Below are 13,889 nucleotides of genomic sequence, written 5' to 3'. Positions count from 1 at the left end.
TTTGACCTAGATTCCAGGGTTCCTACAGTTCAATGTGCCCCTCGCAATGTTCCCATTGCAATGAAAGCAGCAGTCAAAGCCCAGCTGGACAAGTACGAGGCTGACGGCCACATGGCGCCGGTCACAGACCCAACTGATTGGATCAGCAACATGGTTATTGTAAAAAAAACAGACAAGCTCAGACTATGTATAGATCCTAAGTTCCTGAACAAGGCCCTAAAGCGCTCTCATTACATCATGCCTACTCTGGATGATGTCCTGTACAAACTACCGAAGGCAAGAGTATTCACCTTAGTGGATGCCCGAGATGCATTTCTACAATGCAGACTTGACTACGAGAGCAGCCTCATGACCACATTCTGGACCCCCTGGGGGAGGAAACGCTGGCTTAAGCTACCATTCGGAGTGTCTGTGGCACCCGAGGTGTATCAGCGAAAACAACACGAGCTCCTGGCTGGACTCAAGGGCATCGAGCCCATTGCGGACGACATCCTGGTTGTGGGTTGTGGGGACACAGACAAAGAGGCTGAGAGTGACCATGATGTCAAGCTTTTGGCACTGATGGAACGCTGCCGTGAGGTCAAGCTGCGGCTAGGGTTGAAGAAGCTGCAGTTCAAAGTAGCTGAGGTCCAGTTTCACGGCCACATCCTCTCATCCACAGGGCTGAAGCCTGACCCAGAGAAGGTGAGGGCCATCATCGAAATGCCCAATCCAACTGACGCAAAAGGGGTGCAGCGTCTGATTGGCTTTGCCAACTACTTGGCCAAATTCATGCCACACTTATCAAGTGTCTGTGAGCCGTTGCGACGCTTGCTGGACAAGGAAACCCCCTGGCATTGGCTACCCAAACACGAGGCGGCAGTTCAAGAACTCAAGTCTCTAGCTACAACCATGCCTGTCCTGCGCTACTATGATGTGACCAAGCCAATCACAGTCCAGAGCGACGCCAGCCAGAATGGTCTCGGATGCTGCCTCATGCAGGAAGGACAGCCCATCGCGTTCGCTTCGAGAGCTCTTACCCCCACAGAAAAGAACTACGCACAGATTGAGAAAGAGTGTCTCAGCATCGTCTTCGCCTGTCAGAGGTTTCACTACTATCTATATGGCCGCGACCTGATCACAGCGGAGACAGACCATAAGCCCCTAATCTCCATTTTCAGCAAACCTCTCCTCAACGCTCCCAAGAGGCTTCAGAGCATGCTCATGACCTTACAGAACTACAGTCTGACGGTCATCTACAAACCAGGGCCTGAAATGTTCATCAGCGACACGCTCAGCAGAGCAACAGCAGGATGCACCGGCAGAGGAACAACCTACCAGCGGCACGCTATCTGCTCCCTGCAACAAGAGCAAGAGGAGATACAGCATGTGAACCAGGCAGACTACTTGAATGTAAGTGACCAGCGTCTCGAACAAATCAGGCTGCACACTGACCGAGATGAATGCCTGCAGGCACTTAAGTCCACAGTTCTCATAGGCTGGCCAGATGTGAGAGAAGAAGCACCTCTCATTACCAGAGAATACTGGCCTTACAGAGATGAAGTCAGTGTACAGAACGGTGTTCTATTCCGGGGGCAGAAAGTCATCATCCCAAAATCACTACGCCCAGAGATGCTTACGCGCATTCATTCAAGTCACACAGGAGGAGACGCATGCTACCGACATGCTCGAGAGACATTGTACTGGCCGAACATGCAGGCAGAGATAAAGGATTTTGTGGGCACCTGCTCAACCTGCAATGAGTATGCTCACAAACAGCAAAAGGAGACCATGCTCTCACATGAACTGCCCACCAGGCCGTGGCAAATTCTGAGCATGGACCTGTTCAGTCATAGGCAGAAGGACTATCTTATTATAGTCGACCACTATTCTGACTTTTGGGAAGTTGAGCTCCTCCCTGACTTATCTGCAGAGACAGTCATCAAGCGATGTAAGGCACAGTTCGCTCGGCATGGCCAGCCAGAGAGGGTCATCACAGACAATGGCCCACAATTTACCTCTCAGTTCTCACGTTTTGCCTCTGAATGGGAGTTTGAGCATGTGACCTCCTCTCCAAGGCACCCGAAAGCAAACGGCAAGGCAGAGTCGGCCGTCAAGATTGCAAAGAATCTGCTGCGCAAGGCTATGCGTGACAGTGACGACCCCTGGAAGGCCATACTACACTGGAGAAATACTCCCACCGAAAGCATGAACAGCAGCCCGGCACAACGTCTCATGTCTCGTCGGCTGAAGACCTCTATTCCAGTGACAAACAAGCTGCTGGAACCAGTCGTTGTGGTAGGAGTCACTGAAAAGCTGCGCCACAGGAGGCAGCTTGCCAAGTCTTTCTATGACCGGTCCGCCCGGGACCTGCCGGAGCTGGCAGTCGGGGAAACCGTCCGAATGAAGCCTCTGCCTACTGACAACACTGGCATCTGGAGGGCTGGGACCTGCCTCCGCAGGGTTGCACCGAGATCGTACCTGGTGGATGTCGACGGCTCCCTCTATCGACGCAACAGGGTGGACCTCAGAGTAGCCGAGCCGACTGCTACTCCGACCTACGAAGAGAATGACCCTGTGCCAGAGAGTACTGCTGCAGAGGCTCCCCCAACTGTGGCCGAGCCGAGCCCGGTCAGGTTCACACCTAGGACCTCACCTAGTCCAATTGGCACAGCACCATTTGAGGGACGCGCATACACTAGGGCTGGACGGCTGTCTAAGCCACCTGTGAGACTCAATTTGTAACCTAAACTATATAGGGCTGTTGCCATAAAATAAAAATGGAAAAAAATGAAAAAGGAAAGACACAGAGAATACAGAAGTTAACAGAGACTGTTGTTACATTTTATATAAGAACAAACTTTTGTTATTTTTGCACTAGATTACTTTTGTTATTTTTGCACTAAGTTCTAAGGTGTTTGTGTTCACTTGGAAAAGGAGGATGTTACGGGTCTACTTAGATCGATGCCATCGGCTATCGACTTGTTTGCTTGTTTCTGCATGACCCGTGTGTAGGTGCTTGTTCCCTTCACTTTGATATTACATGGCTGAACTTGATACACGTGTCTGTCATCATTGCTGCATCATACCATACACAAACATAAACCATTATTAATCTATCTGACATTATATATTCAACTCTACATTGTAAACATACTCTTTATGTCACAGGCCTACATGCCTTCGCCACGTCTTTCAAACTTTGCCAAACATAATATCTCTGCCAGAGATTTCAGGAGGTTTTTCAACGGGATGCATTTAGCATAAATCTACTGTCAGTAAGCAATTCATCCGAAACCAAACATAGCGGACACTTGGCTTGTCACTGATATTTTTCACTCAGAAAGTAGGCCAAACGTGCATTGCCAACTTCTCTGTCTGTTTCTCTGTATGTCTCGTATACAATCCTTATGTAGGCTAGACATGAAAATAGCAAATGGATGTTATTGGATACTGCAGCCTAATCAATAATGGGACATACAGTCTTTCTACAATGTCTTATTTTCTATTTCGCAACCTACAGGGGCGGCGTTTTTAAATCCATGATGTGTGAGTGTGTGGGCCAACAACCGTATAATTTGATTTGCCAACTTTTCAAAGCAATTTTGCGAAGACCTCTTACTGTAGCGTGTAAATGTGTCACTAACAGAATTCCATATAATTCTTGATTGCGTAATGCTACGTAATCGAGTGTTGCAGTTGCGAGTAATCCGAATCCATCTTTTCCATACAGCTTTACAATACAGACGCATTCTTATAACTTCTGAAGAATTCCATGAATTAGTTCTTCTTTGCTCGCAAACAAGACAGTCACACAGCGATAACCTTACATTTTAAAATATTAATTACGGACGACAATGGACGACCATTACTATTCAGGTGAGAATATTATAATTCAAATTGTAGTTTTAAAATGCAGACATGTATTGAAAATGTAAAACATAGTGCATTGAGTTATCATTGTGAAATTGGCTCAAATGACTGTATACTGTTTTTCTTACCAAGTGGATGAACTCTCCCCATCGTCACCCCTCACTCTGGGCACCAGCTTCCAGCCCGGAGCCTCAGGTTTGGCAGGCCTTGACAGCATGTCGTGGGAGCCCATAGTGACAATGGACTCAGCTATTCAACTCCTGCTGGAGATGGAAGAGGAACATGAGCAGAGCGGTTCTGTTACCAGCCTGCTCCACCCTGGCAAGGACCTCATGTCCAGTGCAGCCAGCCTGCTTCTGTCTGGTGAGGATCTGATGCCCGCAGTGACTGACACCAGCCTGGTCAACTCTAACCAGGACCTCAAACCTGCGGTGAATGACACCAGCCTTCTCCAGGAAAGTGAGGACATCAAGTCCAGTGCAGCTAGCCTTCTTCAGCCTAGCCAAGACCTGAAGCCAGCAGTGACTGACATGAGCCTGGTCAACTCCAACCAGGACCTCAAGCCTGACAAACCTGTAAGCAGTACTCCTACTGTCCCTCTCTGTTACACTGGTGTACTGTTTATTCTCATTACAGATCTTTATTATCTTTATTTATCCTGTATGGATCAATAGTTTCATGTTAACAATGTCATTATCAATGTGAAAATGAAATAACGTGTTTATGTTTGTTCATTGAAATGTGATGGTAAAATGTTCATGCAATCGTCACTGTATTACACATCTTGTCAAAACAGTATTCAATGTAAAACAAGTTGTGAGATAACAACTAGTTGTAAATGGGACTCTGGAATACTCAGTTCACACCTGTTCTGAAAAGGTTTATTTCTGCATTTTGTTTCTAAGGTCATGGCCCCCCTAAAGCCTACAGTGATTGACACCAGCCTTCTCCAGGGAAGTGAGGACCTCAAGTCCAGTGCTGCCAGCCTGCTTCAGCCTAACCAGGACCTCAAGCCTGCTTCAGTGAGTGACACCAGTGTGGTAAAGCCTACTGGTGGATGCTTCTGTGGCCTTTGGAGAGCCATTAGAAGGGATGAAGGAAAAGACAAACCTGTTAGCAGTTTTTTATTTTGTTCATGTTGTTTGTTATTATCTTGTAACAGTCTGTTACACTGTTGCACTGTTTAATGTCATCATCTTGTGTTGTCACATACTGTATATACAGTATGAGTCAAAGTCATGCTTGGTTGACACTGTTTATCATACGTGTGAACAAACTGTGTATAATGAAATGTGATGTGAAGCCAGAATAGCCAATAAAAAGCTTATTTTCTTTTTCTAAGGCTGAGCTCATTGCTACAGGAGCAGAGGACAGCCATAGTGTTGAGAGCAACTCCTCAGGACATAGTCCAGGAGCAGAGCTGCAGCTCTCCTGAATACTGCAAGCATGGTTGCAGAGTGACCCGTTTCTCCGTTGCGTTTTCCCCCTTTCTCCTTGCCCCCCCCTTCTTCTCCCCCACCTGATAAATAGTTGTATAACCAGCGTTGTAATTGGGATGCTAGAATTATCCAGTTAGCTGTTCTGTTAAAGCAGGGTATATACAGGAATCTTGAGGTTAATTTCAATACCTTTCTAAGACTTTTTAAAGACCTTGTCAATATTTTTCCAGACCTCACCGCCACTTCGAGCTGTCACCGTTGACATCAGTGACACCTTTAACTTAACAGTTTTAGTTTGCAATAGACTAGACCACTATCATACAACAGAATGTCCGGTTCATCTTTGTTTTTTAATAAAACTAATAAATTCACGAACTTTTACTAAAAGTTTTTAGGACTCAAACTCTTTGGACAGTCTAATTCTGAAAAATACCTACAAAATTCAAGACCTCATAAAATCATGATAAGACTTTTAATACTTATTAAGGGTCTTGATTTTCCCAAAATTGATTTATCAACTTTTAATACTTTTCAAGACACTGTGGATACCCTGTAAAGGTTTATTTTTGTATTTTCTCCCTTTTGCCGCCCTAAAGCCAGCAGTTCTAACCTCCCCCTGTCTTCTCCCCCACCTGTAAACCAAATGTACTACTTCAACTTCTACTTCAGTAAAATGTGTTCATTGCATTAACATGTGTTTTGTCTTATAATATGTTACCTCAATTACTCTTGCATCAGTAGATTCATCGTCATCGATTAGATCATAGAACTCATTCACAAATGCAGGGGTGCACCTCATAAGTCAGTGTGTGTCTGTGTGTGTGGATCATTACTCTATAAAGAAGCAGAATGTTACAATTCTGAAAAGAAATCCACAGACAAAATCCATAGATCCTTGTATTAAAGTGATACCTACACAAAGCAATACTTTTATTCATAACTTTGGAAAGACATGTCACTGCTTTCATTTTTATTCACATGGATATAAAACTAGATTTATTCTTAATGTTTTGTGTTTAAAAATCTTTTATAAGTATTTATCAACAATGATGTTGGCATTAATCTCCATAGATGGTGTCCAGGCATTGCAGACAGCAACCCTGCTTGCTGCAAGCACCAGTCTGAGTGCAGCTGAGAGATACACTCTCCACTGGGTTGTTAGTATTAGGCTGACATTGTTAGTATTAGATAATAGACTGCACATGAAAACATTTAATATCAGAAACAAAAACAATATTTAACCAAGCGGATTCCATCAACATCGCTAAAGGAAAATCCAGGCTTATTTTTTGTCTCACAAGATATTATTTGACTGAAATTATGTGCTGTTTCAGCAAAAACATTACATTTCATGATTTATCTGACAATTTATGAGATGGAGGTTTAGTTTTATTCATTATAAAAGTGTTTATTGGAATATTTACATCACAGAGAGGGTTGGTCCAGCAGGGAACATTCATGTGCAGCAGAAGAGTCTGGGACATCTGTACATGATGCTAATCTGGGAACTTCACAATTCTCTGCAGCCTGGCACTGGCTCATCATCTCACACGCATAGAAATCACACACAGACACAGCCATACACACAGCCATACACACAGCCATACACACAGCCACACACACAGCCACACACTTCTTTCATTCACACATATTCTCCACAGTCCGAGATGATTATTTTTGCCTTGGGCTTGCCTTCTTTTGTTCCTTGTGCCTGCAGGAACACAAATAAATAAATAAATAAAAGCGTAAACCTTCAACCAGTACACAGCTAGCAGAACCTCATTATATTATAATTCCGCTTGCAACTTATAAAACAACATTGAGAGGCTACAGTACATCACAATATGTTACTTCCCTACACAATGTCACCACAGTACAATATACTAAGCCACTGTCTGTATCCACCCCTATGAATACCCTTCCCCTTTCCAGACTCCATACCCACGTCAGCCCTTACCTCCATGGCACGGACCACATCCATGCCCTCCATCAGCTCCCCAAACACTACGTGCTTGCCATCCAGCCAATCAGTTTTGTCTAAGGTGATGAAGAACTGGGAGCCATTGCTGTTTGCCCCAGAATTAGCCATGGAAAGTTGCCCTGTGAACACATGAGAAAAGGGCATCAGCAAGCCGTCCTCTCGTGGTCAGTCATGCAAAAGTCCACACAACCACAGTAGATCAGAGACTTCCTATTCATTCACACACCAACCATAGATCCTATACTTCCCATTCATTCACACACAAACTAACCATAGATGATACACTTGCCGTTAATTCACACAATGACCATAGATCGTGCAGTCACAGTTCCTTCAGACAGACCAACATTTAGAAGCATCTCACCTGCAGCAGTGTGTTTGAGGACAAAGTTCTCGTCGTCAAACTTGCGACCGTAGATGGACTTGCCCCCGGTGCCGTTGTGGTTGGTGAAATCACCTCCCTGGCACATGAACTGAGGGATGACCCGGTGGAAGCAGCTGCCTTTGAAGCCAAAGCCTTTCTCATGTGTGCACAAACAGCGGAAATTCTCTAGAATACAGAAAAGGGAATGGTGGTTTGATACCCGACAAGAGGTGGGTCTGACCGTCTGCTGTGTTTCGTTGGCTTGAAATTGAACTATACTGCATCTAGTAAGGGTATCTAGTAAGACATTTATTTGACTGCTTCCTTACAGTTTTCTGCTTTGATTCTATATGATTATATTCACAGCAAGCCACATTTCAGTATCTGCATAGTTCCTGGTTACCATACCAATATTTTGGTATCCAAAATAATTATAATAAACTTTATTTATATAACACCTTTTTAAAACAGTGTTACAAAGCGCTTACAAATGTGAAGATAAAACTGATATGCAAATAAAAACAAAAATATAACGGATACCTGCTGTCATGGGAACGATGTCAGCTCGGAGCAGGAAGCGCAGGCGTCCTGCTGGCTTGTTGCCGATCTTGATGTCCATGTAAACCTGGGGGTTGACCCTGCCCTTCTTGGCTGGGGGCTCACCCTGAACGTCAAGACAACATAATTTGCATTAGACCTTGTAAAATGTATACATTCCTGTGTGTTGTGTAAATGTTTCTCTTTCTCGTACACGCAGAACTCCACTCAAACAACCACACTTACCTCCTGCGTAGTTGTATTGACCTCTTCACCAGCAGCAGATTCCGTCACCTCACCCTCTTCTGTGGTCTTTCCAGAGAACTTCTTGAGCCAATCATCATCAGACCATACTGTGGAGGAATAACACAGTAATGTTATTATTAATAATACATAATGTATAATGTATAATTATAATTGTCAACATCGGATGGAGTTCAGACACAGGCCAAGTTATCCAACCGTATGGTCTACATAGGCCACAGTGAGCTTATCTGTAAGACCAATAGACATAATTCACCTGGACGAGAAGAACCTTCTTTGATCCTCATTGGTTTGGCGATGTTGACCCGGATAGTTCTTCCAAACAGCTCTGACTCATTCTGCCAACGACACACAGGAGAAACACATCACCAGCTGTGTTAAATCTGGCAGTTATCAATAGTCTTTAAGGGACCATACTGGAAGGATCTTCATACTTCGTCCCAAACATCAAGACAGAAGTTCACTCAAAATGTATCTCTTCTTGTAGGAGTCAGAAACTAAAACACACACACACACACACACACAGACACAGACACAGAGTCAGACACACACACACACACACACACACACACACACACACACACACACACACACACACACAGACACAGACACAGACACACACCACCTAGGAAAGGGTTTCACTTACCATGTTATCAATAGCAGCAGCGGCATCCTGAGGAAGATGAGCGCCATGAAGGAAAGCAAAACTCATTAGAACACCATGAAAATAATTATATGCAACACAAAAAAGATAATGATATGGTCCACTAGATGGCAATCTGTGCTAGGTAAGTGGAACCAACACAATGGGTTGACTTCAACCATCATCAATAAAGACTTTGTGTGATCTTACCTCAGCCATTTCAAATTCAATGAACGCAAATCCTCTGTGCTTTTCTGCAAGTAGACAGTAACATAACAGTCATTGAGCATCTGAACTTCATAGGATTTCATGTCATGCCAGCTAGGCCTACACATCGCCAAGGCGGCTGAACCACATGCTTCCCAGTACAACACTGAACTTTATACTACACAAAAGGTCGTTGTTTTACCTGTTTCATAATCTAACGGTATCTGAATGTCTGTGATATCCCCGAACGGAATGAACGCCGCATGCATGACTTTCTCATCCACCTCCTCTGTCAGACCACCTGTGAAAAGCACAACATGTTCAAAAACACAGTATTTGCTTTAGCAGTAGTCGCTAATGATTATCAGTCATTGCTTTTATAGCATTTTGATAGCTAGTACGGTAATTGCAATTGGCTTGTTTTGCCAAACAACACACACTCAATCTCAGTCCCACTGAGTCCCACATCATCATCTTGTCGCAAGAAACAAACCAGTAAAACTAACTGGCTAACTGATGTACAACTATATTCAATGTAAACTCGCAAAAACGTATGTGTGACAACATTATACATCGTTTTCTTTCAACTACTCAGCCGAGCCACAACTACACAATAAAAGTTTAACAAATCATCATTTACTGACCGACATAAAGCACTCGTTTGGTGGACGCCATCTTGATGTTCAACTATGACCCCTCACCCCAACGACTCCTCATTGGTGCATTACAACCAAAGCCCGCATCTCTTCGTGTCCTCGGCGAAGTCTGGCGCCATCTGTCTGTGACATTAGAAAATGATTCACCTCACCTCTATTCCCTCCTACTCTATTGTGTGTGGATTGATGGCAAATTGTTATAATTTAAGCAGTTTTATATTGAGGCTATAACAAAACAAAATGTGGAAAAAGTTAAGGGGACTGAATACTTTCCGAAGGCACTGTATATTATGTGAATACCTTGTCTTAATGCATTAATGCATTAATTAATGCAGATTAATGTCTAATGCAATGACTAGATGACACTGTAAACTGTGTATTGCATGGCTCAAATGTGTTCAATGCGTATTGTAGAGTATTGTAAATGCAAGGACAATATGCATGCCTTGCAATTACCTAAATATGTTACCTAAACAAATATGCATTGCAATGACTAGGTGGATGACTACAAATGGACACTGTAATTTTGCAGCACTACTGTATTCACCTTGCTGTTTGCCCCTGACTATACTGCCCTGTCTTCCAGTTAAATGCTGATATATATGAGACAGACCCTGAGCTGGAGAAGATCCGTAAGGACCAGGGCTACTCTTACACGGACATCATAACCATCCACAGAGATAAACTACCCAACTATGAGGAAAAGGTATCATAGCCATCTTGAGAGTGCATGGATGGTGACATTTCTGGGTAGCTATGCATGCTGTTTTACATGACACCAGCAAAAACCTTTTAGAAAATAGTTTGATGCATAACCTTGCTCACTTGCATCACCTACCTGGAGCTACACAGACTGACACACCCGCAACAGTTCTAATGATGTCTGGCTGTAACCTATTTTGGTGACTCATTTGTAAAAGTGTCTTATATAGGTGGATTTCATATTTGTTCTCACTCTGTTCCCAGCTGAAGATGTTCTTTGAGGAGCACCTGCACCTGGATGATGAGATCCGCTACATCCTGGACGGCAGGGCCTACTTTGACGTGAGGGACAAAGAGGACCGTTGGATACGGATCGCTATGATGAAGGGAGACTTGATCACTCTGCCAGCTGGGATCTACCACAGATTCACTATGGATGAAACTGTACGACTCTGTAGTCATTTATTTGTATACACTGGGTGTGTGTCCCTATGGTCTGTCCTCTGTTGCTTGCAACATGCATCCTCTAAACAGAGGAGAGAATTGATAATTGATTGATAATTGAACCAATACATTTTGAGAAGGCAACGATGACTAGAGGAAAGGCCATTGGGACCCAACCTGAGCCTATGTGTGCACCATAATCAGGCATTTCAGAGAAAATGTATTGATCATTGTCGCTTTGTTTTGCAGAATTACACGAAGGCTATGAGACTGTTCGTTGGTGAGCCCGTGTGGAAGGCCTACAATCGTCCTGCCGATGATTTTGACATTCGCAAGAAGTATATGAACACTCTTCAATGTGCTTAAAAGAGTTGATTTCTATACTGAATATATGTATACTAGGACTAGGGATACACCAACATTTCGGCAAACAAAATTATTCGGCCGAAAATAGCTAAAAAGCACATTCGGTGTTCAGCCGAATGAGTGAAAAGACTGAAAAGGTTTACCGAATACAAGATGTTTTTTGATGACGTGATCAAACAGTGCAAGCAACCCATGCTGTTCTGTGAATGAGACGAGCATTGAGTGACTGCCTACTAGTGCCTACTGCCAGGTCATAAGTACAGCAAACATGTCGGCAGTTTGGCGTCTGTTCTCTGAACGACAACGAGAGGCACATGAGACTTTGGTTTTCTTGACTTCAAAATAAAAGCGATCGATAAGCTAAGCGATCATGGAAACTGATGGGATCACAGTATTTTACATCTTTCATGAAATGAGGAAATATTACGTAACATAAAGTATATACAATTTAAAACATGTAATTGTGATAATTATCATGTTATATGAATAAGCATACAAGCATGAATAAAAAGCTAAATATATTTAATTCATGCAATGGTACAAAAATTGGGAAAATAAATGAAAAACTGGCAGTATGCATTCGAGATTCGGCCAAGTGTTTCCTTAATTTCGGTGCATCCCTAGGACACGACAGGCCTTAGGCCTAGGACACGACAGGCCTTAGGGGTGCAATCAACTAAGACACTTAGAGCTTTTGTTACTAAGGTACTAAGTAATAAATACTAGTGCCTTTATTTTTGTCACAAATAAAGTAACAAACACTGCTGTATTGTAGATACCATGTCAATATGACTTATGATATTATAGACTTTTTGGTACACAGTGAATCATTGTAGTGTTCTACTACATGCCAAAAAGCTAATGAAATTCCAGTATGCTATTACATTTTAGGAATTCAATCACTATCGGTGTCAGTCAAAAGAGTGGCTGTCATGGCAATATTGTTGATAGCATATACAGTCTGTACCTCAACAATGTGTATGACATTTGTTCACATTAAAATACAATTCATATTTTGTAATCATTCAGTTTTCTGTGCTGCATTTGGTCTACATGTCTTAGTAGAGGACTCAACAGAAGTTTCTATTGCACCAAGATCAGTTTATTTGGATCAACAAGATTCCTTTTCTCATATCCGGAGCAATACAGTACAATTACATGAATGCAGGTCAACACAAGTGTAAACAGTGATACTTAGAAAGATATCATGAGGATAATTCAATAAAAGTCATTTTTAAGAAATAATTTAATACAACAATAAGTCATTTAATACAAGTCATAGATTTCCCTACTATAGAATGTACAGTTTTGAGTTGCATATATATTACATTCCTTTTGTGTAGTCGAGATTGGTGCATCCTGAGCGGATGATCAATGATACTGTCTGTCTGTTTTTGAGTTAGCAAGCGACTGTTCTGGAGGTTTCTTACAATGTTGAAGTATGAAGATGAGTAACAGATCGGGGTTGGGGGAAGTAATTTCTGGTTGGTTTGATTTTGTCTTATTTAATCACAACCAATCTGCCATGTCTAAAAGTGTTACAAGTATTGACAGATATTTGTGTTGCAGTTTAGCCTGAACCAGGTGGACAGTCCCAGTAACTCTCCATGCTTTCATGCTCATGATAATTATGGCCCATGGTGTTATGTGGACTGCCAATACACTCATGTCTTTCCAGCAGACCCCTGTGCATGCAGGTTATTGGTCCGATCTTAATTGTGTTGTTTGTTCACTTGATAAGCTAAGTAGGCTATTAGTTAAATCATTGTCGTTATTGTTATTTTTTCTATAACTATATATCATGTGTGATGGCAGCTGGTGAAAAGGGGAACAAGTCGGCAACCAATCCAAATGTTCAGACTTTTATTCTGAAAAATGTAAATACATTTCAACGTTGTTGAAAATCAATGACACTCAATCACACTCGCTAGTCAAGCCAAAATATTGCAATGCAATGAATGCGGTGAGTAATCCCCACTACTACCTAGTTAACTATAACACACATGAGCGGGTGGAATGCGAAAATTAACCGTTTGTGCAGGGTTCGGATGTCCAATAATGTTTGTCGGCTGTATGACGTGTTCGCAAGACTATGCTGAGTAAACATACTTGAAATAAGTAGGTAAAATTCAAATACAGATTCTAGTCAGACAGATGCAAGGCATTCATGTATTTCACAGGTACAGTGGGGGAAATAAGTATTGAACACATCAACATTTTGTCCAGTAAATGTATTTCCAATGAGCCTATTCAAGTGAAATTTGCACCAGACTTTGGTATTAATGTAACCTCCAGTAATCCAGGTTCCCCTCAATAAAGAGGCACTGAGAGCGTCTTATAAAAAGTTCACGTTTATTTCACAGTTGTATTAAAAGGTTGTTCTCTACGGTGGCCGACAAGGGCAAACGCGCTGCAAATACCGGAAACGCGCTGC

General features: G+C 42.6%; 2 protein-coding genes across 2 annotated transcripts; one reads left to right on the top strand and one right to left on the bottom strand.

Moving 5' to 3' along the window:
* Positions 1–6,352: 6,352 nt before the first annotated feature.
* Positions 6,353–9,969, bottom strand: ppie (peptidylprolyl isomerase E (cyclophilin E)). Its single transcript, XM_080531828.1, has 10 exons — positions 9,932–9,969; positions 9,490–9,588; positions 9,291–9,334; positions 9,084–9,110; positions 8,694–8,775; positions 8,420–8,526; positions 8,177–8,300; positions 7,637–7,822; positions 7,249–7,391; positions 6,353–7,002 (listed from the first exon to the last, which is right to left on the bottom strand). Exons 1-10 carry the CDS (start codon positions 9,960–9,962, stop codon positions 6,934–6,936), a joined length of 912 nt encoding a protein of 303 aa, XP_080387954.1. The 5' UTR covers positions 9,963–9,969; the 3' UTR covers positions 6,353–6,933.
* A 7-nt stretch (positions 9,970–9,976) lies between these two features.
* LOC308150281 (acireductone dioxygenase-like) lies at positions 9,977–12,309 on the top strand (the record flags this gene model as incomplete). Its single annotated transcript, XM_080523130.1, has 4 exons — positions 9,977–10,045; positions 10,530–10,649; positions 10,910–11,089; positions 11,339–12,309. The coding sequence occupies 4 exons, from the start codon at positions 9,977–9,979 to the stop codon at positions 11,453–11,455; spliced, it is 486 nt and encodes a 161-aa protein (XP_080379256.1). The 3' UTR covers positions 11,456–12,309.
* Positions 12,310–13,889: the final 1,580 nt, after the last annotated feature.

The sequence above is a fragment of the Nansenia antarctica genome, assembly GCF_963989245.1.
Source record: "Nansenia antarctica genome assembly, chromosome: 1".
NCBI classification, from domain to species: domain Eukaryota; kingdom Metazoa; phylum Chordata; class Actinopteri; order Argentiniformes; family Microstomatidae; genus Nansenia; species Nansenia antarctica.
This window is presented reverse-complemented; position numbering and strand designations above follow the sequence as displayed.

Coding starts and splice junctions, on each gene's coding strand:
- ppie (XM_080531828.1), bottom strand. CDS start 9,962: ATGGCGTCCACCAAACGAGTGCTTTATGTCG. Junction 9,589..9,931: donor CAAACGAGTGCTTTATGTCG/GTCAGTAAATGA, acceptor TGCTTTTCACAG/GTGGTCTGACAGAGGAGGTG. Junction 7,823..8,176: donor CATCGTTCCCATGACAGCAG/GTATCCGTTATA, acceptor TCTGTATTCTAG/AGAATTTCCGCTGTTTGTGC.